Source organism: Mesoplodon mirus, assembly GCF_964341445.2.
Source record: "Mesoplodon mirus genome assembly, chromosome: 15".
Taxonomy (NCBI): Eukaryota; Metazoa; Chordata; class Mammalia; order Artiodactyla; family Ziphiidae; genus Mesoplodon; species Mesoplodon mirus.
Genome location: NC_138991.1, coordinates 85,405,488 through 85,431,942, shown reverse-complemented (window position 1 = coordinate 85,431,942; position 26,455 = coordinate 85,405,488). Strand labels below are relative to the sequence as shown.

At 63.9% G+C, this 26,455-nt stretch overlaps 1 protein-coding gene across 3 annotated transcripts; it reads left to right on the top strand.

Annotated features, from left to right (window-relative positions):
• Positions 1 to 15,503: 15,503 nt before the first annotated feature.
• On the top strand, positions 15,504 to 23,809 carry LFNG (LFNG O-fucosylpeptide 3-beta-N-acetylglucosaminyltransferase). Of its 3 annotated transcripts, none has more exons than XR_014295985.1 (8): positions 15,504 to 16,023; positions 20,587 to 20,635; positions 21,151 to 21,250; positions 21,358 to 21,511; positions 21,619 to 21,704; positions 22,062 to 22,300; positions 22,422 to 22,507; positions 22,689 to 22,738. XR_014295985.1 is itself a non-coding variant. In XM_082643489.1 (8 exons), the coding sequence occupies exons 1-8, from the start codon at positions 15,595 to 15,597 to the stop codon at positions 22,753 to 22,755; spliced, it is 1,137 nt and encodes a 378-aa protein (XP_082499615.1). In that variant the 5' UTR covers positions 15,504 to 15,594; the 3' UTR covers positions 22,756 to 23,809. The 3 variants fall into 3 exon arrangements, 2 of the variants coding, with proteins under 2 accessions (XP_082499615.1, XP_082499616.1); XM_082643489.1 differs by having other exon boundaries at positions 22,135 to 22,300; positions 22,689 to 23,809; XM_082643490.1 differs by lacking the exons at positions 22,422 to 22,507; positions 22,689 to 22,738 and having other exon boundaries at positions 21,824 to 22,152.
• The last annotated feature ends 2,646 nt before the right edge of the window (positions 23,810 to 26,455 follow it).

Genomic DNA, 26,455 nt, shown 5'->3' with positions numbered 1-26,455 from the left:
TTTGCACAGGTATGCTTCCAGTTCTGGGTTCCAGCTCAGATGGCAGGGAAGCTCATCTTGGATGGACCTTGCCAGGGGCTCCTGTCTTGTGGCACATGGGTGACCGCTCCCTGGCTGGGCCGTGGCTGAGTGGCTATCAGCAAGGATTCAGGCCTGATAGGTCCTGAGCATCCGCTGAAATTGGCCCATGTCTCGTCACCCTTCCTTCCGCAGCCGGGCCCTGGGCCTGTCGCTCTCTGAACCTCACGACAATCACGTGAGGCAGGAAGGACTGGAAATGGCTCCATTTGACAGTTGAGAAAACTGAGTCTTAGGAGGAAAGGTCTGGAGCCTCCTGTGGGGAGGCAGAGCCGGCCTTCTGACCCCAGGGCCTCTCCCTAGGTCATGTGGCAAAAGGGGGCGACAGCCCAGTCTCAGCGTCTCTTGCTGAGGGACCTCACGGGACAAGACCGCTTCCTGATCCCCTGCGTACTGACTGAGTGTGAGATGCGTGCGACCCAGGCCTGGGCCCTACTCCCACTCCCACCCCTGCAGGGCTCTCGGCTCACAGGGGCCACAGAGCTGACTAGGGGGCTGCCTTCCCAGATTCCTGCCCTGCACCAGCCTGGCTGGGGGCAGCCGCAAAGGTGGAAGCCGTCCGTAGGAGGCCCAGGCGGCGCTGGGGCTGAGAGGACCGCTGTGCAAAGGCGGGGGTGAGGGTGTCAGCTGGGCAGGGCCCCCAGGAAGACGGGCAGTAGCGACAGAGGCCGAAGCTCGGAGCGTGTAGTTGGTCAAGGGGTTCAGTGAGGAAAGCCAGCTGCTGGAAGGCTTGGGGGCCTCGGGAGCCTCTGGCCCACGTGAGAGATGCCCCGTCTGACTCAGTTTCCTCACCTGTCGCAGGGACTGCAGAGGGGAAAACTCCCCCCCCTCCCCCAAAGGTGGGAGCGGGGGTCGGGGCCCCAAGAGAAGGAGGGGGGAGCACGGGCTGGGGAGCCTCTGTCTTCAGCGTGTAGGCGGGAGCCGGATTCCAGAACTCCCCAGGGAGACTGAGGAAGCTCCAGCTCTGCGGCAGCCATTGGCCGTGCTGCCGGGGCCGGGGCTGTCCCCACGCTGCACTTCCTGCCCCGCACTCCTCCCGGAGGCCCTCGGCGGACAGGTCGTGGGGGTCAGCACCTCTAGCCGTGCGGGAGACGTCTCAGCCCGGAGAGGACCAGAGGCTCACAGGCGAGAACCGGGACTGTCCGGGGGACACATGAGTGAACGAAGGTCCCAGCGGGGTGCAGGGCAGAGGGATAGCCCTGGAGAAGGCACGGGGCGCGGGCTTGGGCTGCACCTGGGGGCAAACTCCAGCTTCAGTGGCCTCTCCCCACCCCCCCGCCACATCCAGCCTTGGCGTGGAGGTGGCAGAGCCAGCAGCCCTCACCGGCAGCCCCCCTGGACGCTGGCGCTCACACAGGATGTCACAGGCCCCGGTGGGGGGCACGGGGGCACATGGGTCTTCTGCTGTGTGGGCGCCCGCAGCCTGGAGCAGTGCTGGTCGGCAAGCCGGAGCAGGCCCAGCCGCCTGGGAACCCGCCCAGCTTTGTGCCTGCAGGGGCCCGAGACCCCCACCCGCCAGCTCTGCTTTCCTCCATCCCCCCAACCCCAGGCCAAGCCCCCAGCTCAGGCCACCCAGCGGATCCTCGGCACCATCCAAAACTGGGGTGCCCTGGTTGAGAGGGTCCGCCTTCTCTGGCCTCAGTCTCCTGACTTGCAGCACGTACGTAAAGGCAGCCGCTGTGCAGGGCCCAGAGAAACCCCACGAGGGCTCAGGCAGAGGGGGTCTCCTTGGAGAGCCAGGCGGAACAGGGGAGGCCGCGGTCTCTGGAGTGAGGCGGATTGGGGGTCACATTGCTGCTCGCAGCTTAAAAACATTTCCTGAGCATAACCTCTGGCCTGGGCCCAGCGATTCCACAGTGACCAAGACAAGACCAGGCTCTGAAGTTCACGGTGCAGCAGGGCCGGCCTGACCAATGACCATGGTGACAGTGGCAATAGCAACATGGGCCTGTTCCTGCCCTCACCGTGTGCCAGGCCTTGTGGTCAGCTCACGGGATCCTCACAACACCCTTTGAAGCGGGCTTCCTCACTGCTCCCATTTTACAAGCTGAAGAAACTGAGGCACGGAGAAGTTGAGGGACTCGCCTGAGGTCACCCAGCTAATAATTAGCAGAGCCAAGATTTAAAGCCCATCAGCGTGACTCCAAGAGACAGGTAAGCTGGGTGACCTGGCGCAGACCACCTAGTCCCCCCTCAGCCTCAGTTTTCCCAAACTCCCTGGCTTGAGGTGAGGTCCCACCCATCAAACCCAGGGCAGGTCTGGCACAGTCAGAAGTAGGAAGTGGTGGGCAGGGCGTCCTGGACGCAGGCTCGGATGGCTCTCAGGCTGTGGGACCCCCTCCGCCCCGAGCCTCCCTTTCAGTACCTATCAGATGAGATCGTGACCCTGACCCCCCAGGAAGGACCAGGCGGCTGAGGAGTGCAAGCCCTTCATCAGGGGAGGTTTCCAGCGCTCCATCTGGCCATCTGTAGCTGGCAGCCCACCCCACTCCCCTGAGCCGCTGAACCCCAGATGGGCCCTGCACCTCCAACCAGAGCAGGCTAGGGCTGCAGAGCCAGCAGCGGGCATGGACTATGCCCTGGGGGACGGCACAGAGGTCGTGGGAAGGGGCGGCGAGGGAGGTCCCTGTGGACACACCTGGGAGGCCCAGCCTCCGGGGGGACATGGAAGATGGCATCAGAGCCGGCCTGGCCCCCCCGAAGCCAGACGGCCCCCCTGCCCGCCGTCCTTGCTGGCGCCCCTGGGGAGTGACCCTCCCCCTGGCTCCACAGAGGCGAGGATGGGACGAGGCAGAGGAACCGGCTGTGCGGGACACCTGAGCCCGTTGACCAGGCCTCCCAGGGGGCGGCCGCCAGGGGGCTGGGAGGCTGAGACGTGGCCCGTTCCCACCGCCTGCCCCCAGAGCGCCTGGGAGGAAGCAGGTCAGCAGGTGGTGGGCCAGCTGGGACCTAGGCCTGCCTCGACCCACTTCTGCGGGTCAGGAGAGACCAGGCCAGGCCCCTCCTGGCCTCAGTTTCTGTATCTGTGACCAGGGACATTGTCCTGTCCCTCCCAGGTCCCTGGGAGCAATACAGATGTGCAGGATCCTTACCCCGTGTTACACTTGGGAGGCTGAGACCGGAGCAGGGCGTCTCCAGGGGAGCCCCGTGGAGCTCCCAGCTCTGCTGCTGCAGGGCCAGCGCCCAGGGCCAAGGAAGCCACCCTCGGCATGGGGGCCCACAGACCCAGCTTCAGTCCCGGCTGGGTGAGCTCAGAGCCAAGCGTCCACTTGTTGTAAAAGGCACATTGGAAGATCAGCTGAGCCTGTGTCTCGGCATGGTGGTTACAGGTGGAAGGCGCCTTCCGCTGGTGGGGCAATCGCAGGGGGCAAGCTCTGGGCCTCGGTGGCCCAGGGCCTGGTGGCCACTCACCCAGCGCTCATGCCCAGAACTGAGGCTGAAAGAGAAACGTCCTGCTAGGGGGAGGCCCAGCAGAGCGCCGGCTGTTAAGGAGTTGTTGGCCCATCTGCATGTGCCCCTCTGTCCTTATGTGGGGCAGGTGCCCGGGCCCCCCAGAACCAGCCGGGGGCACAGGGGCAAGGCACCTGTCTGTCCACCGATCCTGTGTGGAGGTGGGGACCGCAGGCCACATTGCCGGTGGGCAGGCCTGGCACTGCCCACTCTCCAAGCCACCATCCCCGCTTCTGTCAGCTGGGATCTCTGTCCCTACTGACTCACACATGTCCAAGGGTGCCCTCCATGGCCCCAAGGCTGCCGTGAAGAAGTGCAGGGGCACTGGCGTGGCAGTGAGGGAAGATGCAGCCTCCCAGATCCTCGGCATTTAAGGGTATACGGGGTTGAATGGTAGCCCCTCAAAAAGATAGGTCCGACTGCTAACCCGCGGAACCTGTGAAGGTGACCTTACTTGGAGAAAGGGTCTTTGCAGATGTAATGAAGTGAAGGACATTGGGACGAGGTCATCCTGGATTTAGTGGGTCCTAAATCCAATGACAAGCATCGTTCAAAGAAGAGGAGAGAACACAGAAACACAGAGGGAAGACGGCCCGCGTGATGACAGAGGCAGAGACCGGAGCGAGGCAGCCACAAGCCGCGGGACGCCAAGGCCCGTGAGCATGCCCCGTAGCGGGAGAGAGGCCCGGAGCAGAGCCCGCTCTGAGCCTCCAGAGGGAACCAACCCTGCCACACCTTGACCTCGGACTTCTGGCCTCCAGAACTGGGAGACAATAAGTACTTGTTGTTTTAAGCCAAGTTCATGGTCATTTATTACAGCAGCCCTAGGACACTAATACAGGAGAAAGGGGGGTCTGAAAAGGCTTATCTCCCAGAACCTGGGTGGGCGCGGACAGTGGTAAGGGCCTGGGAGAAGGCCCGGCCGGGGGACTGCTTGGGCAAGCCCTCCCTGACACCTTCCATGGACATGAAGGGCTGCTCCACAGACCCCTGAACCCTGGCTTGGGTTTTCAGCTCAGGTGAGCTGGAGGGTGATCTGGGGTCAGCCGTCCAGGTACAAGTGTGACTGCCACCGTCCCAAGGGTCCTGAGCTGGGAGGTGGGCTCCCCAGGGTCCAGCTGCATCCTTCCAGAGCTTCTGTGTGCCCGTAAGCAAATTCTGCCCATCTCGGGGTCCCCAACCACTCCTTAGGGCACTAAAAACTCGGGGAGTATGTCTCCTGGGGTCCCCGGGCTCTCAGGGAAGCAGCGGTTCAGCCCAGGAGGTGGTGGGGGGACGCCGAGAGGGCCGAGTGTCCGCCTGCCCTGAGGTAGCGCACTCAGGCACCCAGGGCAGATGAAGGAGTCTCCCCACTCACCCTGGGGATAAGGCAGCTGGGTGACAGCCTGGAGGAAGAAATGGTAGAGGATTAGGATGAACTCTGTGGGAAGCTGACTCAGCCTCCAGAAGCCCCACTTCTCCAGGCAGCGCCTTCCTGGTGGGGGCCAACCTTCCATCCAAAGCCATCGCCACCGGCAGGACAGGAAGCACGTGGCACAGGCCACACCCTAGCCTCGGCCCCTGCCCGGCACTCTGGCCTGGCCTCGGCCTCCCACCTTGGCCTGGCCACCTCTCTGGGGAACACGGCTGAGGCCGGCCCAGCCCGTCTCCTCCTTCCCGAGTCTGCAGCTGTGCCGGAGGAAGGAGGCCACGCAGGCTGCCGGGGCCAGCTCTGGGTGCGTGTACACGCGGACACACGTGTCCCCCGTGCCTGGCCATACACTGGCCAGCTGGCACGTGCAAACCTGGAGCCTCCACGGCCCCCACCCCCGGCCAGTGCACATAGGCCCACCGCACGTGTGAAGGCACGCACACATCGGCTCACGTGTGTCTGGGACACTCAGAGGAGAACAGCTGGGCCTCTCCTCTCTCTGCCAAACTGTGCACCGTGACCCTGAAAAGCAGGTCCTCAGGACCACAGCTGGGGAAGGGTGACGGTGACGGAGATGGGGCGTGTTTGGGCCCCGCAGCTGAGGCATCCCACTCGTTTCGGCCCGACTCATTCCCACACTGGATTCCTCAAGGAGGAAACACGAGACCTTGCAGTTAGGACCTGAAGTTGTCAGCCTGTGGTCCCCTGCTTCCTCCTCACCACCAGCAGGGACTGACCTGTGACTGTGTCAGCCACGGATGAGCCTTGCAGTCTGAGCAGGGGGCTGGGGGAGGACATCGGGTGAGAAGAGGCTGAAGAAAGCCTTGGGAGAGGTAGGGAGGGCCTGGGGACGTGCCACGGCTGCTGTGCACATGTGTGCAGGTCGTGCACTGAGCAAGGATAAACGACTGAAATCCAGCTCATGCTCTGCTCACCAAGCTGCAGAGAAGAAGCACCTTTCCCCATTCAGTGGCCCTAAGGTTCTAAGGACCCAGTGTGTACACATCTCAGCCTGCATGGCCGGGTCCGTGTTCCCCCAAGACCCCGTGTTGACGCAGGGCTGTGTGTACATGTGTATATGTGCCGGCATGTGCTCCTACCCCGGAGGATGCCCAATCAGCCCCCAGGCCAGGCTCCCATGGGCAGGGCGGCACATCCCTGTCTGGCCCAGGATGCTGCAGTTCCCACGCTGTCACAATGGCCACACAACCAGGTACCCACCCCCCAGGGGACGGAACCTAATCTCAGCCTATTGAAGACCTGAAAGCCGTGGCCCCTGCCCTGAGCCAGCAGACAGCCCCGCCCGGGACACCTGATCCACCGCTGCCCTCGTCTCAAAGGGGGACACTGCCCCCCCCAGTGTCCCCCGCCCCACCGGGATAGACGGGGAGGAAAACTGGGTCGCTGGGATAGAGTGACAGCAATGGCAGGCAGGGACAGGGCGGGGGGGGGGTCCGCCACCCCCAGGCGCAGCCAGTCCCTGAGGATGCTCCAGGCCTGAAGAATATCTGCCCCAGGGCACCCAGCCCTGCCGGGGCAGGGGACTGGCCTCAGATCACCAAGGAGGGGTTCAAGTTCGGCAGCCAGCTGAGAAGAGAGAGAAGCCACCTGCCTAAGACTCCACATTGGGTTGGGGACAGAGCCAAGGCTGGGGACCCTCCCTTGTCCCACCTAGAGGGGTGCCCCTAGGCTATGCTGCAGGCCGGGCGTCTGGGGCCTGGGTCTGGGCATAGCTCAGGCCATACCCCCGCACCTCCTGGGCCAGGCCAGCCAGCAGTGCAGGTCTGGGTATGTCCACCTCCTATTGGGTTTCCTGGCAGGACAGAACTACCCAGGGGCAGCCAGGGAGAGTCAGGCCTGGCCAGGAGCTCCTTCTGGGAGCAGCGTCTCAAACCGTCTCTGACCAAGGTCTGTTCACCACTGCCACCCTGTCTGCGCTCTGAGTACTGGGCCCTCTTGGAGACCCGTGCAGGGGAGGGGGTCCTGGAGCCTCAGCCCCCCAGGACTGCAGGATTTCCTGGGGTGCAGGAGACACACAGGAAGGGAAGCCCACAGATGCTCACTCTAAGGGTGGCTGCAGGTGCGAGCTGACTGCTCTGTGACTCTCAGGGCCTCCGTCTCCCCACCTGTGAAAGGAGACTTAGCTCTTTCAGGCTCTTCTAGCTCCTGGTGCACCCAGCAAACCTGTCAGTTCACTGCCCAGGCCAGCTCTGTTGGCTTGGCGTTGTCACGTACTCTGTGGGTGCCAGGATGTGTGCTGGGGCTGGAGGGGACCCAGGATCGACAAGAAGGGAGTAAACCTGGAAGACTTCCCCGAGGAGGGGGCAGCGGAGCAGGGAGGTTGAGCGGGAGGTGGGGGGGGACACAGGCAGAGGTGCCGGCTGGGAAGGCGGGAGGAACGTGGGTTGGCTGAGCCCCGGGGTGTGTAGGGGGCAGGCAGAGATGCCGGGATGGGGGCAGGCCGGCCCTCCCGAGAGGGTAGTGAATGGGGAACCAAGGAGGGTGTCGGGCCAGAACGCCATTTCTAGGGTTCAGGGGCCATCCAAGACCACACTGCCAGCTCCGCACTCTGCTCCAGCTCCGGGCAAGGACTCAAGCATCTGGGGCTTGGAACTGGCCTGGAATTATGATCCACCTCCCACCCCAGGTGGCCAGGGAAACTGGGCCAGAGAGGTGTGTGGGCTCTGCAACATGGTCCACAGGGCGGGCTGGCTTCAGCCCTGACCCCGAACCTTGGTCCAACCGAGTCAGGTGCTTGAGAGGAGAAAGGGGCCACGGGGCCTTTGCAGGGCTGACATCACTGTCAAGCTAAGTGGCCCTCCAACAGACCCCAGAGGTTGCCCGTGGGCCACCTACGGGCTCGCTCCCTCCTGCAGCTTCCTCTGGCAGTGGGGAGAGTCCTGAGGTTCGCAGTGGTTGCTTGGCAAACATTCATGGTCACTGCAGCCGTGCCAAGCCGGGAGCCAGACCCTCCTCTCCGGGTGCACCAGGGAGGGGGTGTCGGACAGGAGGGCGCTCCAGGGCGCTGATCGGGCCCTGCTTTCCTGCTTGTCAGATGGCAGTGGTACACAGCACCACACCCGAGCGTGTTCTAGAACTGGGGTGGGGGCCCCGGGGCAGACCACCGCACCCCAGCACTGTGTGACGCAGGTCAGCTCACTTCCCTCTCTGAGCCTCAGCTTCCTCATTTGCAAAATGAGACCGGGAGACACGCCCTACTAAGCCTGTGACCCTGCGGCCCCTCCACTTTCCTGCCTGCCCCCCTCCGCCGGCTCCCACCCCTGCTGCAGCTGGCAGAGTGGACCAAGGTGCCCTCTCCTCAGGGCCTGGTTGGCAGCAAGCGGCACAGCCGAGGGGCTGTGGGAGGGGGTGGGAGCACTTGCATTTGAGGGCAGGGTCCCTGAGAACCCCCGGGCGGCCTGGAGGCAGGAGCCGGGGCCCCAGGAGCTTAACCTGGCAGACACATCAGCAGTTCCGCCTGCTGCTTCTGTCAATACGAGCCTTCCTGTTTTGGAGATTAAACCTCGGCTGAGCAAACAGCTTGCAAGGAGGCCCCTCCAGGCCAGCTCCCCATAGGGGAGGCTGGAGCCACCTGGAGGCTGTGAGGGGTGGCAAGGCTGGGAGGGAGCCCCCTTCCCCGCGCCAGGCCCTGCACCACAGCCCAGGCCGCCCCCCGCCCCCACTGACCCCTGCCCAGGCCTCCACCGGAAGCCCCCTGTGTGATCCTTCCGCTCCGGGGCGGGCGCACTGTCCCAGCGGCCTGCCTGCCGCACCCTCTGCCCTCGTATAACCTCCTGCAGGCAAAGGGGGAGCAAGCCGCTCCTTGAAGCCTCACTGCCCGGCACATGCCCACCTGGGGCGGACCCCGGGCCTGGCAGGAGAGCCAGCCCCGAGCGCCCCACGGAGGCCCGAGCCTGGAGGGAGACCTGTCATTTCACCGGTGATCGCTCCCCCTCAGCCTCTTGGCACTGTGGGTTGGAAAATTCTTTGTTTAGGGCCTGTCTGGCATGTAGTAGGACATTTAGTGTCATCCCTGGCTTCGACTGACGAGATCCCCTAGCACTGCCTGAGCCCCGAGGTGTGACAACCAGAAATGTCTCCAGGCATTGTCAACTGCCCCCGGCGGCCAAAATCACCCCGAGTTGAGAACCCAGGGGCAAGCCCTGCAGACAGTGTACAGACAGCTAAACTGGGGTTGCAGAGGGAGGGCAGAGCCATAGAGGCCTGGGCCTCCCTCTGATGCTGGCCTCAGCCCAGTCTTTGTCCAGTCCCCCCAGCCTCCCGCCTCCCTTCCCACCAGGGTCCACCCACCTCCGAGCAACCTGGCCCTGCCCTCTTCCGAAAATCCTCCCCAGACTCAGCTTTACTGTTGGCACAGGCTCCCAAGGAAGGGAGGAGGGAGCACAAAGGCCGACGTTGCCCCCAGACCCCTCCCGGCTTCCTCCCTCTCTGGCCGCAAGGACACAAGGCCTGGAGGGACGGACAGACAGATAGGGAGGCTCAGGGTTGACTCCTGGTGTCTGAGCTGAACCGCGATTGCTTCTCCTCCTTTGATAAAGCAACCTAGACCACACCCCTCTTGCTCACAAAACTTCTGAGGCTCCCCAGCCCCTCCCCAATGACTCCCCAGCCCCTCCCCAGCGACTCCCCAGCTCCTCCCCAGCCCGACCTCCTGAGCCTGGGTCCTGAGGCTCCTGCTCACCCCTCTCCAGCCTCATCTCCCACTACTGCTCTCCCCACACCCCCATGGAAACACTCCAGTCACCCCCGACTGCCTTCCCATCCACCTCTGCCTGCCCAAACCTTCAAGCTACAGGGGGACAGTCACCATCTTTTCCTGGAAGGCTCTCCTGAAGTCTTGTACCCCCAGCCCTGGCACAAGGTGGATTCTCCCTTGCCCAGGCCCCTGGCACACTTGGACTTGACCCATCTTCCAGCCCCTACCACCCTCTGCCTGTTTGGGGAACATCTGGGTGCTGGAAGAATCCTCCCCAGGAGACTGTGAGCCCCCTGGAACCAGGGGCTGTGTCTGAGTCACCTCCTACACTCCCCTGGAGCCAGAGCTGGGAATGGAGAAAGCGCCCAGGGATGCTACTGGATGGGTGGGTGAACGGACAGCTGGATGGACAGACAGACAGACGGGTGGATGGGTCCATGGTGGCGGCTTATCTCTCTGGGACTGTGACTGCCGCTCCTGGGCGCGTACCCCACCGCAAGCTTCCAGGGCAGCCCAGAATATCAAGGGATGCCACGTGCTCCCCCATGCCGGTGAGCAAGAGGGAGGACAACGCCATCCCGTGTTCCAGACGGAGGAGGGGCCTGAGGTCAGGGAGAGGCAGGCAAGTTCAGGATCACGCAGGAAGCAGGGCTCCCTGGGAGCCAAGACCCTGAGCCCAGCCACCCCATCCGGCCCAGAGCCCCTCCTCCCACTGTTCCTGGGGTCTGGTCCCATCCACTTGGGCACAGGGTCATGACTGGGGCAGGGGATCATGCCTGGAGCCTGGCAGGCACCAGCACAGCCACGGCTCACCCCTGCCCAGCACAAGCTAGCCATTCTTGGGAAGACAAAGGCCAGCTGGGGCAGAGGGGCTCTGGTGTCTCCCTGGTGGGAGTCTGGCCCCTGCAGGACGTCAGTAATGGGTTCTGGCGGTGGGGCTCTGCCACTGGGGGCTCCAAATCAGATTAGCTCCATCCAGCCCCACGGCCCAGATGGCCCCAGCATAGCCACCAGGAAGAAACACAGCTGCCAGCTCTAGGCCCGCCGCCCTCACTGTGTGCGCAAACCCTGGTCCCAGGGCTGAGACACCCTGACTTTCCCGTGGGGTCAAGGGCATCCTTTTTCCCCTTTCTGGACCCCTGTGTCCCACGTGTAGGACCAATGGTTTGAGTGGGACCTTTTGAGGCCTTCCTGAGGCGGCACAGTGGGAAATGCCCATTTCCCAGTGCAGGGCAGACACATAGCATGCGGTCATTTTCATGGGGGTCAGCTCTGCCCTGAGGCCCCATCCCCACTGCCAGCTCAGAGTTCAGTGGGCAGCCCTGCCAGGCCTCCTTTTACCCTGAGACCCATGTTCCCCTGAGCGGGAGGGGGCTGGAGGGGAACTGCTCCCTTGAATCTCTGTATGTCCTCATCCATCCATCCATCCATCCATCCATCCACACTCCCCGAAGCCTTGTTCAGCCATCCAGGCCAAGTCGGCCTGGCTGCTCTGACCACACCAGGCCCCAAGGTTCAGGCCAAAGGGCCAGGCCACCAGTGCTCATTGGTGCTTTACATCTGCAGAGTACCAGCCCCTAGCCAGCCCAGGGTTGGCAGGACGGGGCAGGTACCAGCTATATCCTTATTACAGATATCTCAGGATTGTGAAATCCTGAGACCTACAGAGAGAAGGGAACTGGCCCAAGACCACACAGAGCGTGGGCCGGGGGTGAGGGGCTCCAGGCAGAGCGAGCCGGCAGGCAGGCGGAACTGGGCCGGGGGCTCATTTGCAGCTGTAGGCTGTCTGTTCTCACGGGTGTACTGCCACCCAGACCATCAGTAATGCGGATCAGCTGCCGTCGCCTGCTGTGCCCCCTCCCTTCTGCACCGAGCTTCTAAGCCAAACCCTCTCCATTACCTCCCCTCCTGCCAGCACTGACTCTTCGTCCAGAAGCTTCTGGGCCACCGCGGGCATGCCACTCACTGCCCCTCAGGAAGCCTGTGGGCACCCTGGCATCTGGGGCTCCCACGCTGTCACTTTTCCTCACACGCCCTGACGGCAGCCTTGAGGACAGGCTTCTCATGTCTGTGTCAGATGGGGCTCCACCTGCCGGCCCCCACCTCGTGGAGGTGGGGACCGTGCCTTCCTTCCCTCTCTGGGCTCTGCTGCTGGGTTGGGAAAGGCTGTTCCCGGGACACCGAGCAGGACTGCCTTGGATGACCCCCTTCAAGTTAATGGGTCACCCATTACGTCTCCTGGATCTTCCCGGGAAAGAGACACTCAGGGGAGGCCAGCCCCAAGGCTCCAGGAGCTGGTGGGGAAGGGGCTTCTAGAACCCGCTGGGGCTGATTCCATTTGCAGGAGGCCCCAGGATGAGCCCCAGCCCAGAAAGGGGGCCTGAGCTCAGATGGGCACACAACACCTCCTCTGAGCTGACAGGGAGGCAAGGAGAGTCCCCTGGGGCCTCGCTGGTCATGTGGGCCTCCTGTCCTCGGCCACCTCTCCACTCAGCCTCGTTCGGCAGTTCTCAAGCCATTCTGCCACCCGGCTGCCCAGGAGCCCCACTCGGGGGCTGGTGGAGGGGCCGTGCCATGCTGAGCGGAGGTCAGCCGCCCAAGAGGCGCACACACCCATGTCCCTGAGCCAGAGGGCCAGTCCACCTGCTCGTCTGACTTACTGCCCATCGGCACCTTATAAGATGAACAACAATGGCATCCTCGTGTTATGGTGGCGAAACTGAGACTCAGAGGAGGAATGTCCCAGGTCCAAGGTCATAAAGCTGAGAAGTGGCCCCTCTGGGATTGGAAAGCAAGTAGTCTGGCTCCAGAAGGCCCCAGCCCCGGGGCTGTGTCCCATACCTGGGGAGGACCCTGACACAGCCTCTCCCCCATCCCCCTTCCCAAGGACCCTAAGGCCTCAAGGGGTTTCCTGGCAACCTGGTCAGCCCTCCCCATCCCTTCCCTGGGTCCCCATTTCCTGTCCTGGGCCCAGCACCTCCTTCTCTCACCACCCCCCAATCAGAGCTGTTTGGCCCAGGGGGTCCCTGGAGGGAGCCTTTGGGCCTAGGGTGAGGGCAGGGGAGGGGACTGCCTCAGGCTGGAGCTGAGCCTAGGGAAGGGGGTGGGGGTGGCTAGGCCACCCCCCCTACAGTTTTCAGACCTCAAGGAGTCACCACGAAATTCCATTCTCCTGACAGCAAAGAAATTGAATCACTCTTGCCAAAGCCCGTGGCCCCCACAAGAATGCTGCAAAGCTTTGTCCTGCTGTTCCCAGACAGGAACTCACACCCAGGTCCCCCCACTCTCACCAAGCTTGGCTGCAGAGAGGTGCAGAAAACCCCCTGCTGGCCTCTACACCGTGCCCCTGCCAGGCTGGGCCACTGCCCCTCTCTACAGTTGCTCCTCCTCCTCGCTCCCCGAGTAAAATGCAGCAGTGCTTCTTGAGCCTCAACTTTCTTTCTGTACAATGGGCACATCACGCCTGCTGTCTGGTGCGTCAAAGGCACAGCAGCCAGGACTATGTAGCACGAACCGGGGAGCATGAGTCGGAGGAAGCAGGGATGCTCTGGGGTGCGGAGCAGGGGGTCCTGCCCCTTGGGTAGGGGCCACGGAGGGGTTGGCTCACAGGACCTCATCAGGTGGGGGTATGGGGTGGCATGGCTTCACGCTGCTGTCCCTCCTACCTCTTGCAGGACACTCAGCACCTAGTGGGTGCCACTTAATGTGGGTGCCACTGACGGAATCCCAGGTAAAGGGCACAGTTCATGCAAAGATTTGGGGGCTTGATGGTTTGGGGGCTGTTAGAGAATGGGGAGGCATTGCAGGGAGTAGCAAGAAATGGAGCTGAGACCCATTTGGGAGGTACGTGGACACGAGGCTAGGACTTGAACTCAGGGGCCATGGGAAACCATCAAAGATTTTGACCTGTGAGTGTGTGTGTGTGTGTGTGTGTGTGTGAGGGGCGTGTGGGTCTGATTAAGCTGTGTGGTTTCTGAGTGGAGAACCAATAGAGCAGGTAGACTGGGGGCAGGGAGACCAGGGTGGAGGCTGCTCAAGAGGTCCAGCGGGGAGAAGAAGGTCGTGGAGGAGGCCCCCTCTCAAAATAGCCCAGAAATGGGATAGATAAGCATCGGTGGTGGGGCGAGGGAAATGGGGTACAGAGACCCTTCAGACAGGAGGCTGGAGCTGTGCTGGGACTCAGCTGACTGTTTGGGGGTGGCCACCCCGCCATGGGGTCCATTTCCCCCCTGCCCACCCCCACCTCTCCAGCTGACTAGAGGCTCCAAGGCTGGGCTCTGGCTGATGGGGGAGGGGTTTATGGCAGGAGGTGACTCTATGGGAGTCTTGTCACTTGGGCACGGCTAGCACCATCTGCTCAGGCATCTGCCTGCCTGAGGTGGCGCCTGCTAATTACCTTGGGGGTGGGTACAGGAAGAGGCCTGGGAACTCCCATCCTCCGCCGCGCCCCATCCCAGAGGGGCAAGGGGTAGGGCCCCAGGGCCCTGAGAACAAATGCGCCGGGCGACATTTACACAGTAAATCTTTATAGAGCACCTACTACGTTCCAGGCCCTGTTCTCCGCAGTTGACATTCAAGTGGAGGGAAAGGGACCACAAAGGGGTGCCATCGGGCAGAGGTAAGCGCTATGAAGAAAACGGGCCAGCGGGCAGAGTGAGCGCTAAGGGGGGACCAGTTATCCGCGGTGGTTGCCTAGGGCCTCCTTAGGGGGGGATGCGGAGGAGCTGAGGGCGGAGGGGAAGGAGGCAGCCGAGCGCAGAGCCGCCCCCAGCCGCGCTTCCGGAAGATGCTGCGGGCGGGAGACTCAGACTTGGATTTCGCCACGGGGAGCCCTTGGCCACTTCCTCGCCCCTCGTCCCTAACCCTCAACCCAGGCTGTCGGCGCACATTCCTGCCGCCCCTGCTCGTGCGGTGGGCTGGCCCAGCCCGTGGGAAGGGCCGGGGGTGGGAGCCGCCGTGTGCCGGGGAGGCGGGGCGGGGGCACAGCTGGGCCACATCTGGCCCGAGAGCAGAGGGACCAAATGGGACAGAAGGCGGCCTTTCATCCCGCGCGGGGAGGGGCGATCTCGATTTCTTCTCGGGGCTCCACGGGGCGCCTGAGGATTTCGGGGAACCAATCCTCTGCCCTCCGACGTTGGGCAGAGACGAGGACATTAGCTCGGGGGCTAGGGATGGAATTTGGTAAGGTGCTTTCTCGCTGGAACCTCGTGTCCCTACCTGTGGCTCAGGTGGCTAAGCACCTCCTCGATATTAATAAAGGGTACTCTGGACCGAGCGGTCAGGTCCACCCAGGCACCAGCCCTGTTACAAGGCCTGCGCCGTCCCTAGGGCAGGAAGCCGGGCTCGGGGAGGGGAAGTGTGGAGCGAGGAAGGAAGGACGTCCCCCGCGGGACGATTGAGCCCGAAGTCCCTGTCCCAGAATCCCCCTCACAGCGCCGAGAGCGCGCCCCTCCGCGTGTCAGACGCCGGGTATAGCTCCAGCCGGCGCTGGTCAGCCTGGGTTTCCCCTTCAGGGCCACTGGGGCGGGGCGGACCTACATCCCCACGCCGCCCCGCTGCCCGGGGGGGCGATCCGGGCGGGGCGGGGCGGGGCGGGGCGTGCACGTGCGGACCGGGGGCGGGAGCCCACGACGCCCGCTCGGCAGTTCCCAGACCCCCGCCGCGGCCCCACGTGGGCTCTGCAGAGCATCTGGGGCAACCTGGAGAGGCCCCGCCCCAGGGCCCGGGAGCCAGTGAGCTCGTGCTGAAGGCGGGGCCTCACGGAGGGCCCCGCCCTCTGGGGGGCGGAGCCATGCTGGGGAGGTTTAAGAGCGCAGGGCGCGGGCGGTGCACTGCTGGACCTGCCGCGGGACCCCAGATCCTCGGCGCCGGAGTGAGGGGCAGGGCGCACCGGGCAGGGCGCGTGGGGCTGGGCGCACCGCGCGGCCGCCACCCCACCATGCTCAAGCGCTGCGGCCGCCGCCTGCTGCTGGCGCTGGCGGGCGCGCTGCTCGCCTGCCTGTTGGTGCTCACGGCCGACCCGCCGCCGCCCCCGGTGCCCGCTGAGCGCGGTCGGCGCGCGCTGCGCAGCCTGGCGGGCCCCTCGGGGGCGGCCCCAGCTCCCGGGCTGGAGGCGGCGGCGGCACCCGGGGTGCTAGTCCGCGAGGTGCACAGTCTGTCCGAGTACTTCAGCCTGCTGACCCGCTCTCGTAGAGACGCGGGCCCACCTCCCGGCAGCGTCCCCCGCCCCGCAGACGGCCATCCGCGGCCCCCGGCTGAGCCACTCACGCCGCACGACGTCTTCATCGCGGTCAAGACCACCAAAAAGTTTCACCGTGCGCGCCTCGACTTGCTGCTGGAGACGTGGATCTCGCGCCACAAGGAGATGGTGAGCCCCCGCAGCCTGGGCAAGTGGGCAGGGGAGAAGGTGCCCTCTTGTCCAGCTGGTGGCAGCATCCGATGGGCGCCAGGCTGCATCTCTGTACAGCCACTGGGAATACCAGGGGGTAGTGATGCCAGTCCACCCCCTTCCAGCCCAGTTTTCCTGGTGGGGCCACTCTCCCCATACGGTTGTGGAATTGCGTGCTGGGGACCCATCCCCAGCCAACTTCCAGGGCCCTGGGTGGCCTGCACTGACCCTACACCAGCCACCAGTGCCTGGGGTTGGTGCCCTGTGATGCTTCTTGCCCCTCAAACACTGGAACTCATTAACGGGGCATTACTGTCCCCAAACCTCCCCAAGGCAAATTCTGCATGGGGCGTCACCCTGGGCTCATTCCCTCCCTGGGAAGAAGACTCTTTCCTTAGAGGTGGAGTGGGGGGTTAGGACCCCTGGGCACAGAGCCAGTCCCATCCCCATCCCAGTCTTTGCAATGGGACAAGTCACTGTAGAAAATATTCTGAAGTTGGGGGTGGGCGTTAGTGGGCCCTGGGGAGTCCGTCTCAAAAGAAAGAGAGCACTGGGTCTCAGAGTCTGTTCGGCGGTCCTCTCTCCACAGTGCAGAAACCTCTGGAGCCTGGAGCCTTGTGCTCAGTGCATCCCAGCTGAGCATCGACTTCCTCCACACACATAATAAAGACACACCCCACTTTGAAAATCTCCCTCCAGGCTGCAGCAGGACGGCTGGGTTGGGGCAGGACGAGGGCAGAATGTGAGCCCTGCGGGGGTGGGGGTGGATATCCCTGAGCTGGGAAACTCAAGGGACAAACTGGGTATCTGGGATGAGGGTGAAGGACCCTGGACCGGGCTGGGGGCTCAGAGAAGAGCCCACACTGCTTCCTCCCTGTTTCAGCCCTCGAGGTCTGGGGGCCTTCTGGCCTGGCTGAGCCCTGTTTGGGGGCAGGTCCATGGTGGGGTCCTGATGGGGCCTGGGGGGGCAGGGTCCTATCTGGTCCTAGCATGGGGAGGGGGCCCTGGGAACCCCATGGCAGCCTCCTGGGAACACAGCGTCCCTTTCCCAGGGGCTCAGCAGGCCGGCAGGAGGGGGCAGTGGGGGCTGCGGGTTTTGTTTGGCTGCTGGGCCGTTAGGATTCCCAGCGCCGGGCGGCTCTCACGCCGGCCGCTTGGGCAAGGTAACAAAGCCCCTTTCTCCAGTGGAGAAAGGCGTCCGGCCTCTTGTGTGCAGCTATGTGCTCCATGGGAACCGCCGCCGGCATGCTGGCCACTCAGGTTGCCTGGCGATGAGGGCCTGTGGGGTCCCCCACGTCCCTGAGTGACAGCCCTTGTGGGGCACCATCCCTGAGCCGGACACCATCCCCCAGGACTCTGCTCCCTGCTGTGTGACCTTTGGCAGGGTTCAGCCCCCTCTGGGCTGCCACCAGCTCTGAGCACCCCTCGTCTTGGACTTTGGGGGCTTTCTCCAGCAGAGGGAATAGCGTCAGGGGGGTCTCAGGTACCAGTCCCAGCCAAGCTAGGTGACCTTGGGCAAGACCAAGGGCCTCTCTGACCCTCAGTCTCCTCATCTCTGAAACAGGGAAAGCATTGCCCTTCCAGTAGGTTGTCGTAAAAGAGGACTGGTAAAGCCTAGAGATGTAGGGAACGAGCCCGGGGAGTACTAGAGTCGGGGCGGAGGCCATCCCTCCCCTGGACCCTTTGCTCCCCCCCCATTGAGGGGCCACTTGGGTTTCCTTCTCACCCCAGGGCCCCCACCCAGGAGAGGCCGAATCTGTCCCCAACAATGGGTTCATGTGTCACAGCAAGCAGGAACCCCTCTTACGGTGTCCTGTGGGGGAGGGGTCCTTGAAACTGTTTCAGCAGAGAGACCTCCTCTCCCAGCCCTGTGAGGGGTGATTCAGACCCAGTCTGATGGGGGAGACTCAAGGAAGTCAGGGCCGCAGCGGGGGAAACCCAGAGAGGCTGTGTGAGCTGAAAGTGGGCATCTGACCCGTGTTGGGGAGGGAGGGACTTCCTGGAGGAGGTGCCATGTGAGCTAGACTGAGAGAAGAAAATGCCCCGAAAGGGCAATTGGGCATCTTGAGCACAAACATGGGGGTGTGTGCAAGAAACTTCCAGCAATTGGAGTGACTTGGGTGGGGGTGGTCAGTAGAGACCACACTGTGACGGGCCTTGGAGTCCAGGATGAGGGGCTGAGCCTTTGGCCCGCACTTTCCTCCCCCATCCCTCCCGGAGTGGGCCAGGCTGCAGCGGCTGCCACCGCGGCAGCCACAATTGTTGGGGGGGGAGCTTGGCATCCTGTGTTTCTTTGAATCGCAGCTCCAGGAACAATGCCGCTTCCTGTGGGTGTCCCCCCCGCCCACCCACAGCCAGCCCTGCGGCCTTGCTGCCCTGCTCTTCCTCCTCCAGCCCTGTCGTTTTTGGGGAAGTGGGGAGGGGTCTGGGCGGGGCGGGGGAGGGATGTGTGTGTCTTGGTCCCTGGAAGGCATGGCTGGGGTGGACCAGCACCACCTCTGCCCCGGGGTGTGACTGCAGACTTGGGGGGGGCTGCCCCTCTCTGGGCCTCAGTTTCCCCACTTGTATACTCGGGTCGTAATGGTGCTCTCCTCCCAGGGCCATTAGGGAGATGAAAGAAGAGAAGGCGTCGGAGCACTCTGCTCTGGGCACCCGTGAGCTCTGGTTCCACCCATTGCACAGAGGGCGGAAACTGAGGCTCTGAGCAGTGGGTGAGGCCCGCGGCCGGGCAGCCTGTCCCCTCCCCTCCCCTCCTGATTGCTCTGATATGGGGAGACCGGAGGCCCGGCACCCGCACACCCCACACCCCACGCCTCCAAGCACTCCCCTCTGAACAAAGGTGACTTTAATCTCCGTAGCCTTGGGCTGGGTTTTTAGGGCACCACCAAGCGCGCGGGAGAACAGGCCTCCCTTGATCTCATTAAGAAAGCATTTTCCTTTTAATCCAGCGGCGGCAACGGCGCGTCTGCACGGGCCGGCCTCGTCCTCCCACGGCATTCCTGGGCTGAGATGATGGCGGGGCGGGGGCACTGGATGCGAGTCTGTGCGTGCGGGCTGCCCTGGGGTGTCTGCTCTGGAAGGGGGGTGCGTGCGTGGAGAGGGTGTAGAAGGAGCCTGCCACCCCCCTTAGCTCTCTCTAGGCCCCGCCAGCTTGTGACCTCACTGAGAGTGTGCTCGGGTCTGGGCTCAGGCTGGGCAAGGAGCTGGGGCTGCCAGTTGAGGGTGGGCACCGCAGGTGAGTCCTCCCAGGTCGCTGGGTTTGTGCTGTATGCCAGGCCTGCACACGCCGGCCCCTCCCTTCCACCCGTTTGTACACAGAAGGAAACCGAGGTCTGGTGGGCACGGAAGTGGGGGGTCTCCGGCTGCCTGTGCTCCCAGCACCCTCCACCGGGCCTGGGCTTTGCACTCAGCCACGCCTGGGTGTGCTGGGCGGCACGCGCTGGGCGGGCCAGGCAGAGGAAAAGGAACATTCCTCCCCGTGTGCCGACGGGCCCAGGCGGGCGCTGGCAGCTCCTGGCCCCTCCCCGTTGGTCCCCCCCACCCCCGTCTTCCGCGGAGCGATCCTGGCAGGGGTGGCCCTGTGCTGGCACAGGTGGAGCCCTGATGTGGCCTTGAGCAAGGCGAGCAGCAGGCGGGGCTGCTAGGCTGCGTGGATGCTGGGGGCACTGATTCCTGCGCTGGGGCACGAGAGGTTTCCCGCCTCAAAACCCTGCGGACCAAAAAAAAAAAAAAAAAAACACCCTGCGGACCGTGTCTCCTCAGGACCCTGGAGGCTGCTTTGGCTCAGAGAAGGTGACCGCTGCACTGGCTGGTCACGCAGCCCGGGGTGCGAGGGAGGCCCCGGTGTTGAGGGCCCAGCCCGGAGGACTGCAGGGCTGTGGCCACACCCCAGCCCGCCGGACCTTGTGCCCAGCCCGGCCCAGTTAACCAGGCCAGCTGTATGGTAATGGGCTTTGCGGCCACTCCCGCTTAACGCGGCCGAGTTCCCCTCACAGCGCGGCCCAGGACAAAGCTGGCGGACGATGCCTGGTGATTCATCCTCCCTCCGGGCCTTTTGTCCGCCAGTGCTTGGCGGCCGCCCAGCAGAGGCCTTTGTCCCCGACTGATTGAGACTTGGCTTCCCAAAGCGGACCTCCTCCGCCTGCCCCCCCCACCCTCCGCCCCTCCCGTAGGCTGGGCACTGTGTCAATAAGGGTGTGTGCCCCACCAGGTGTGCAGGACGGGCCGGAGCCGGTTACCTGGTGGGTGGGCGGGGCACTGCACCTGGCTCGTGCCGGTGCAGCTGCCGGCTGACCTTGGGCCCAGCTGTCGAGGTAGGGGGTGGGTGGTAGGGGGTGGGGTCTTCCTGGGCCCCCAGCCCACTTCCACTCAGGGTAGGCACTTGAGCCCCACTCTGCATATGGGGAAGTTGAGGCTCAAAGGTGGGGCATGGGTGTGACTGAAGGATCCCTGTGAAGCCGCAGGGTGCCCAGCCCTGGACCCCACGGTGGCTGGGGGCCGGGGCACAGAGTTGCCTGTTCAAGGCCGTATTTCTCCCTGCAGACGTATATTTTCACGGACGGGGAAGATGAAGCCCTGGCCAGGCGCACGGGTGAGCCCTGGACGTGGGGAGGCATGGGGAGGCAAGGGGGGGCTCCCGCCCAGAGGAAACTCTCCCCTCTGGAGAGGTCACCGAGGCCACGGGCCTGGGAGGGCAGTTTACTCAAGGGGTTTGCTCAACGCTCCGCCCCACCACTCGCCCCCCCCGCCCAATTCTCATGCAAATGAGGCCCTTTCAGCACCCGGGGCCCTTTGAGCTGGTGTGGCGGCAACAGGTGGCTGGTGCTGGGAAAAAGCCGCCTGAATGGGCAGGGGCGGGGCGGGGCGGGGCGGGGCCCCCAGGAGGGGGTTGGGCTGGGGGGTGAGATCGCAGGGCCTGGGTCCTGCTCGAGGGAGGGGTTGAGGGGGAGGCCGCTGTGGGCACGGCTTGAACCCAGGGCGCCCCGAGACAGACTGCCCCCCACCCTCTCTCGCTCTGCTCTCGCGGGGCCTGCTGTGTGACCCCGGGCCAGGCCGCCCTCGCTGAACCATCTTGGACCCACTCACAGCCCCTCCCCTTGTCCGCAGGCAACGTGGTCAATACTAACTGCTCAGCTGCCCACAGCCGCCAGGCGCTGTCCTGCAAGATGGCCGTGGAGTATGACCGCTTCATCGAGTCGGGGAGGAAGTGAGTGCCGGCCTTTGGCTGGGGCCCGGGGGCGTCCCCCCTCAGGCTCCGGCCCTGGCAGTGCCCCCCCCCCCACACGCCCCCCTGACGGCCCTGCCTCGCCCCAGGTGGTTCTGCCACGTGGATGACGACAACTACGTGAACGTGCGGGCCTTGCTGAGGCTGCTGGCCAGCTACCCGCACACGCAGGACATCTACCTCGGCAAGCCCAGCCTGGACAGGCCCATCCAGGCCACAGAGAGGGTCAGCCAGAGCAAGGTGGTGAGTGTCCCGCCTACACAGGTCTGCGCCGAGCGGGGCGGAGGCTGGAGGTGTCCCTGCGGCCAGGGGGGAGGGTCTGGGAGTCTCACCGTGTGCCCCTCCCGCAGCGTCCCGTCCACTTCTGGTTTGCCACCGGCGGGGCTGGCTTCTGCATCAGCCGAGGGCTGGCCCTGAAGATGAGCCCTTGGGCCAGGTGAGTGAGTGCCTTGGGGCACAGGCGAGGCTGCCCCAGATCCCAAGGTCCCCCCACTGGGAGCCTGGCTTGACTCATCTTCCCAGCACCAGTGTCCCCAACCTCACGTGTACTGGCAGGGTGAGTCGTCCCACCACTGCCCACGGCCACCAGGGTGGTCAGCACCCAGGTTGGGCAGGACCCCTTCCTGCGTCCGGTAACCCCCAACTCAGAGAATCATCTGGCTGGTATGGAGGAGGGGGCTGTCCTGGGGCTCAGGGAGGTGGGGAGCTGCCAGCGTGAGAGCCCATGAGGGACACAGGCCGGGCTGCGCCCTGCTCCACCGGGCATGTGCACCTCCTCCTTGGGCCCGGCCAGGTTGACGCTCTGCCTGGTGGGCTCCTGCCCAGCTCCCGCCTCGGCTCACTCCGGCCCTCCGGCCCTCCCACAGCGGAGGCCACTTCATGAGCACGGCCGAGCGGATCCGGCTGCCGGACGACTGCACCATCGGCTACATCGTGGAGGCTCTGCTGGGCGTGCCCCTCATCCGCAGCGGCCTCTTCCACTCCCACCTGGAGAACCTGCAGCAGGTCCCCACCTCCGAGCTCCATGAGCAGGTGAGCTGCCTAGCAGCCCAGGAAAGGATGGGGATGGAGGAGAGCAGCTGGGAGAGGAGGGAAGGGGCAGGGTGGGGTGGCATTGGCACCCCTCCCAGCGTCACTGTCCCTCCCCCTGCAGGTGACCTTGAGCTACGGCATGTTTGAAAACAAGCGGAATGCTGTCCACATTAAGGGCCCCTTCTCAGTGGAGGCCGACCCATCCAGGTGAGGAAACTGAGGCCCAGATGGGGGCGGGGCTCACCTAGGGTCCCTTGGGGTCTGCTGCAGCTAAGCAGCATGACGAAAGAGTACCCCCAGGAGCCTGCTTGGGTGGAAGAGGGCCCCCGGTGCTGTGAGCTCAGTACCCGCACCCCACACGGACGAGCCCCCCACTCTGTCCCCACAGGTTCCGCTCCATCCACTGCCACCTGTACCCGGACACACCCTGGTGTCCCCACACTGCCATCTTCTAGCAGCTACGGCTGAAACCCTGTCCCCGGGCACCCCTGGTATCCAAAGGGCCCGGGGACCCCTGTTGTGCCGCCCTGGCCTTGGCATTCGAGGCTCCCCCCAGGGCTGTGCGCGTGTGTGTACTGTGTGCCCATCCGTGTAGCAGACTGCTGGGCAGCTCTGCTCTGCCGAGGAGCAGGCAAGGCACCGCCTGTCTGTCTTTCCATGCTCCACCCCAGAAGGATTTGTAAGTCAGAGGTCACTCTGAGGGCAGGTTTATTATTATTCTGGGGTCTTTGGGCTGCATGGGGACCAGGGGCTGCTCTGCAGCGATGTGCAGGTGCCTTTACATTCCTGCTGAGCGCAGGCCCAGCGCTGCAGGCGCCTGCCCCCTGGGATCCCGGCTCCTCCTCAGAGCCCCCAGGACAACTCACCATGCTCAGTGTTGTGAGGAAGCTGGGTTTGGGGGGTGTGGCCCGAGTCCGCTCCTCCCACTGAGCTCTGGCCTGGGTACCCGGGTAGCAGCAGCACCATCCCGGGCAGGGGTCTCCCCCGCTCTCTTAGCCATCTTCCCTGTGTGACGGGGAGTCAGCTGAGGATCTTACCTCCTCTCCAAAGTAGAGAGAAAGTCGCCCATAGTGGGTGTGTCTGTAAATATTGTGACAGTATTTTTTACTGTGCTTGTTTTTCGAAAGGGGGTGGGTACAAAGTAGGGTGTTTTTGTCTGTGTTTTCGGGGGGTCGGGGAGGGTGCTATTTTATCTTTTCTGTGGATCAGAAAAAGCAGAAGCCAAACTTGGGGTAATCTTTGTTGTTAAAGCTGATGGAAATGTCTAACACTCTATGTATTTATATGTCGTGGTATCTGGCCTCTCCCTGCCCACCTTCTGCATAGAACCTGTCTCCTACCAGCCCAGCTCGGCGCACCTGACCAGTGAGGTGTGGTTTGTCTTCTGTTCTTCCTTCTGCAAAGACATAGCTAGGAAAGTGAATGATAAGGGAAAAGTTCTCAGGGAATTGAAGTGTGTTGCTATGGTGACGTCCTTTGCTGCGAATAAAGATGCTCTTTGGGGCAACCTGGGCATCCTGGTCTCGGCTGGAAGTTGGGCCTGAGCTGCAGGTTCATGGAAGCTGCACCAGGGGGGCTGGGGGCTTGTTTGCACTCGTGTGGGGGAGGTGTGTAGAGACCTCCAAGCCAACTATTGTGGGAAGGGAACTTGGGATCTAAATAGCAACTTCCAGGTACCTGAGAGGCGTGACCAGCCCAGGGCACCCTCGGACATAGGGGAGACCTCTGGATGTACAGTCTCACTCCGACAAGCAGCTCTAAGACTCTGTAGCCCTGGTCTGTGCTGGCCTGCCCCTGGACAGCTGCCAGAGGGTCCAGCCCTCCCTTCAGGAGGACAGGGGCTGGCTGTGGCTTGACCTGGGACCTCCTTACCCAGCTTCATCTCTGTCACAAGCCCACAGAGGCCACATTCTTGCCCCATTTTGCAGATGGGGAAACTGAGGCTTGGAGCAGGTTATGTGATGCCCAAGGTCAGGCAGCTGGGCTGGTGAAGAGCTCACACTCCGAGATCAGGCTGACCTTGGATCCTGGCCTCACCGCCCCCCCATGCTGTGGACCCTAGACGGGTCCCAGGAGCCTGTAGACCCTGGACGGGTCCCTGCCCTGTTTTCTACACAAAGCAGCTCCTCCGGCCCTTCCTCAAATCAAGGCTTTGTGATGGCAGGAGCGGGGAGGGGCTGCTCGGGCCTCAGCTGGGGAATCCCCTCCTCCCACCTTCCCAGGCAGCCTGGGGCAGCCCTCAGTTCCTCTTCCTCAAACTCAGCCTGGACACACACACCCCTCCCCCCCTCCCCCTCCCCGTACCTCCCCTCCCCCCCCCCCCCCGCACCTCCTGGCCTCCAGCTGCCCCAGCCCCACCCCCGTGGGGACTTGCTAGGACCTGGGGCTCCTTGTTCCCTATGACCTCCTCGCTCCCTTCTGCTCCACGCTTAGCCCTGTCAACACATCAGAAAGCAGACAGAGGGGTTTGAAAAGCACCTCACTTCCCACCCCTGAGCTGGGGGCAGAATGCCAGCCCCTCCCGGTCCAGTCACATACTCAGCGCCCCCAACAGGCCGGAGAGGACCCCTTCCTCACAGCCCTTGCTGGTGCCTGCCCTGTCCTGGGGAGCAGCTGGCCAGGGCCTGACCCCAGCTGGACCTTGCGTGGCCCTGAGTCAGCAGCATGGTTTCCAGAGCAGCTGCCCTGGGGGTGTGGCAGTGACTGGGACAGTGGGAGGGAGAGAGGGCCCCTCACCATCACACTGACCCCTGTCTGGGGGACGCCCCCGACTCCCCTCAGCACCCACTGTGCCAGGCTGGGTTGGGGTGTGGCCGGGGAGCGGGCGTCACAGCAGCACTGCTGCCAACTGTGGGCAGAGGCCGTGGGCCTCTTTCCTGCCAGCGTGAGTCACAGGAGCGGCTGCCCTGGCAGAGTGTGGAGCCCGGGCCCCAGCGCCCCTCCTCCAGCAGCTGGCATTGCCTCTGCACAGAGCTGGCGGGACCCCGGGGCAGAGATGTGACCGGGACAGGTGGAGTCTGCCTCAGAGTTGGGGCCATCGGTAGGTCACAGCTGGTCCAAGCTGTCCCCGCGTGGGTTGGGGGCACCGAGCAGGGGGACAGCAGAGCAGGAGCGCAGGATTGGGGGGCAAGCCCCGCCCCTCCTGGAGCCTTGACCTCCACCTGAGAAAGGGGGATAAATGTGAGCGCCGCTGAGTCCCCGGTGCTCTGGGCCTGCAGGGGTCGCAGAGGGGCACAGACGAGCAGCACCTTGCCCTTTCCTCTTACACAAGAAGCTGAGGGAGGAGGGAAGTTCTCCCTCCTCAGAAGGGGAAGCAGGTCCATGAGGCCTTACAGGAACCGGGCAGCCTGATGTCTTCCATCCGCCGCCCTCAGGGGTGTGCAGGGGGGGGCTCTCCCCCCGCCCCGAAGATGAGTCATGGAGCAGAAGAGGTGACCTCCCTTCTCCTGCAGGCACGACTGGGGGCAGCCATGCCCCACTCTCTGGTGGCATCAGCGCCCCTCAACCACATGCTGGGCTAGTGGCTGGTTGGAGAGGGTCCTGGCTGGCTTGAGGGGCTCCATATCCCCCACTCTGGCCCTCCCAAACTGCCCATCACTTGTGGGCTTTCAAAAATAAAAAGTAAAACCACAACCACTGGGGCTGCTGGGTGCTCCCCCCCCGCCCCCCAGCTTCCCTGCTGCCGGCGGGTGAGTGCCGGGGTAGCTGGCCAGAGCAGAGGCTGAGCCAGGTCTTGGAGGGGCTGAGAAGGGTGCCAGGGTGGGGCCCGGTGGGGCCCCTCCCTGCTCAGTTTAAACAAACTTCCCTTCAGCTAGGCCATCACAGCCAACTTCCCCCGAAGAGGCACATCTGAGCTGGAGTGGGAAGCAGAGTGGGGAGAGGAAGATGTTCCAGGTCTTGGCACAGCCTGGGCAAAGGTGCAGAGGTGGGACCTGTCAGGATGCCTGGGGGGCTGGGAGACAGGACGGCCTACAGACTTCGGTCTCCACGACCCTCCTCCACCTGTTCCAACTACCGTGGAGCTTTCCATAGGCTCCATCCATGGTTCGAGAGGCCTGACCTGCTGGAGGCTTCAGCCAGTCCTGCCCTCTCTGGGTCTGGGGTCAGAGCGGAAGGGGGGCGGGGAACCAGTGCCAGCCCCATCTGTCCGTCGGC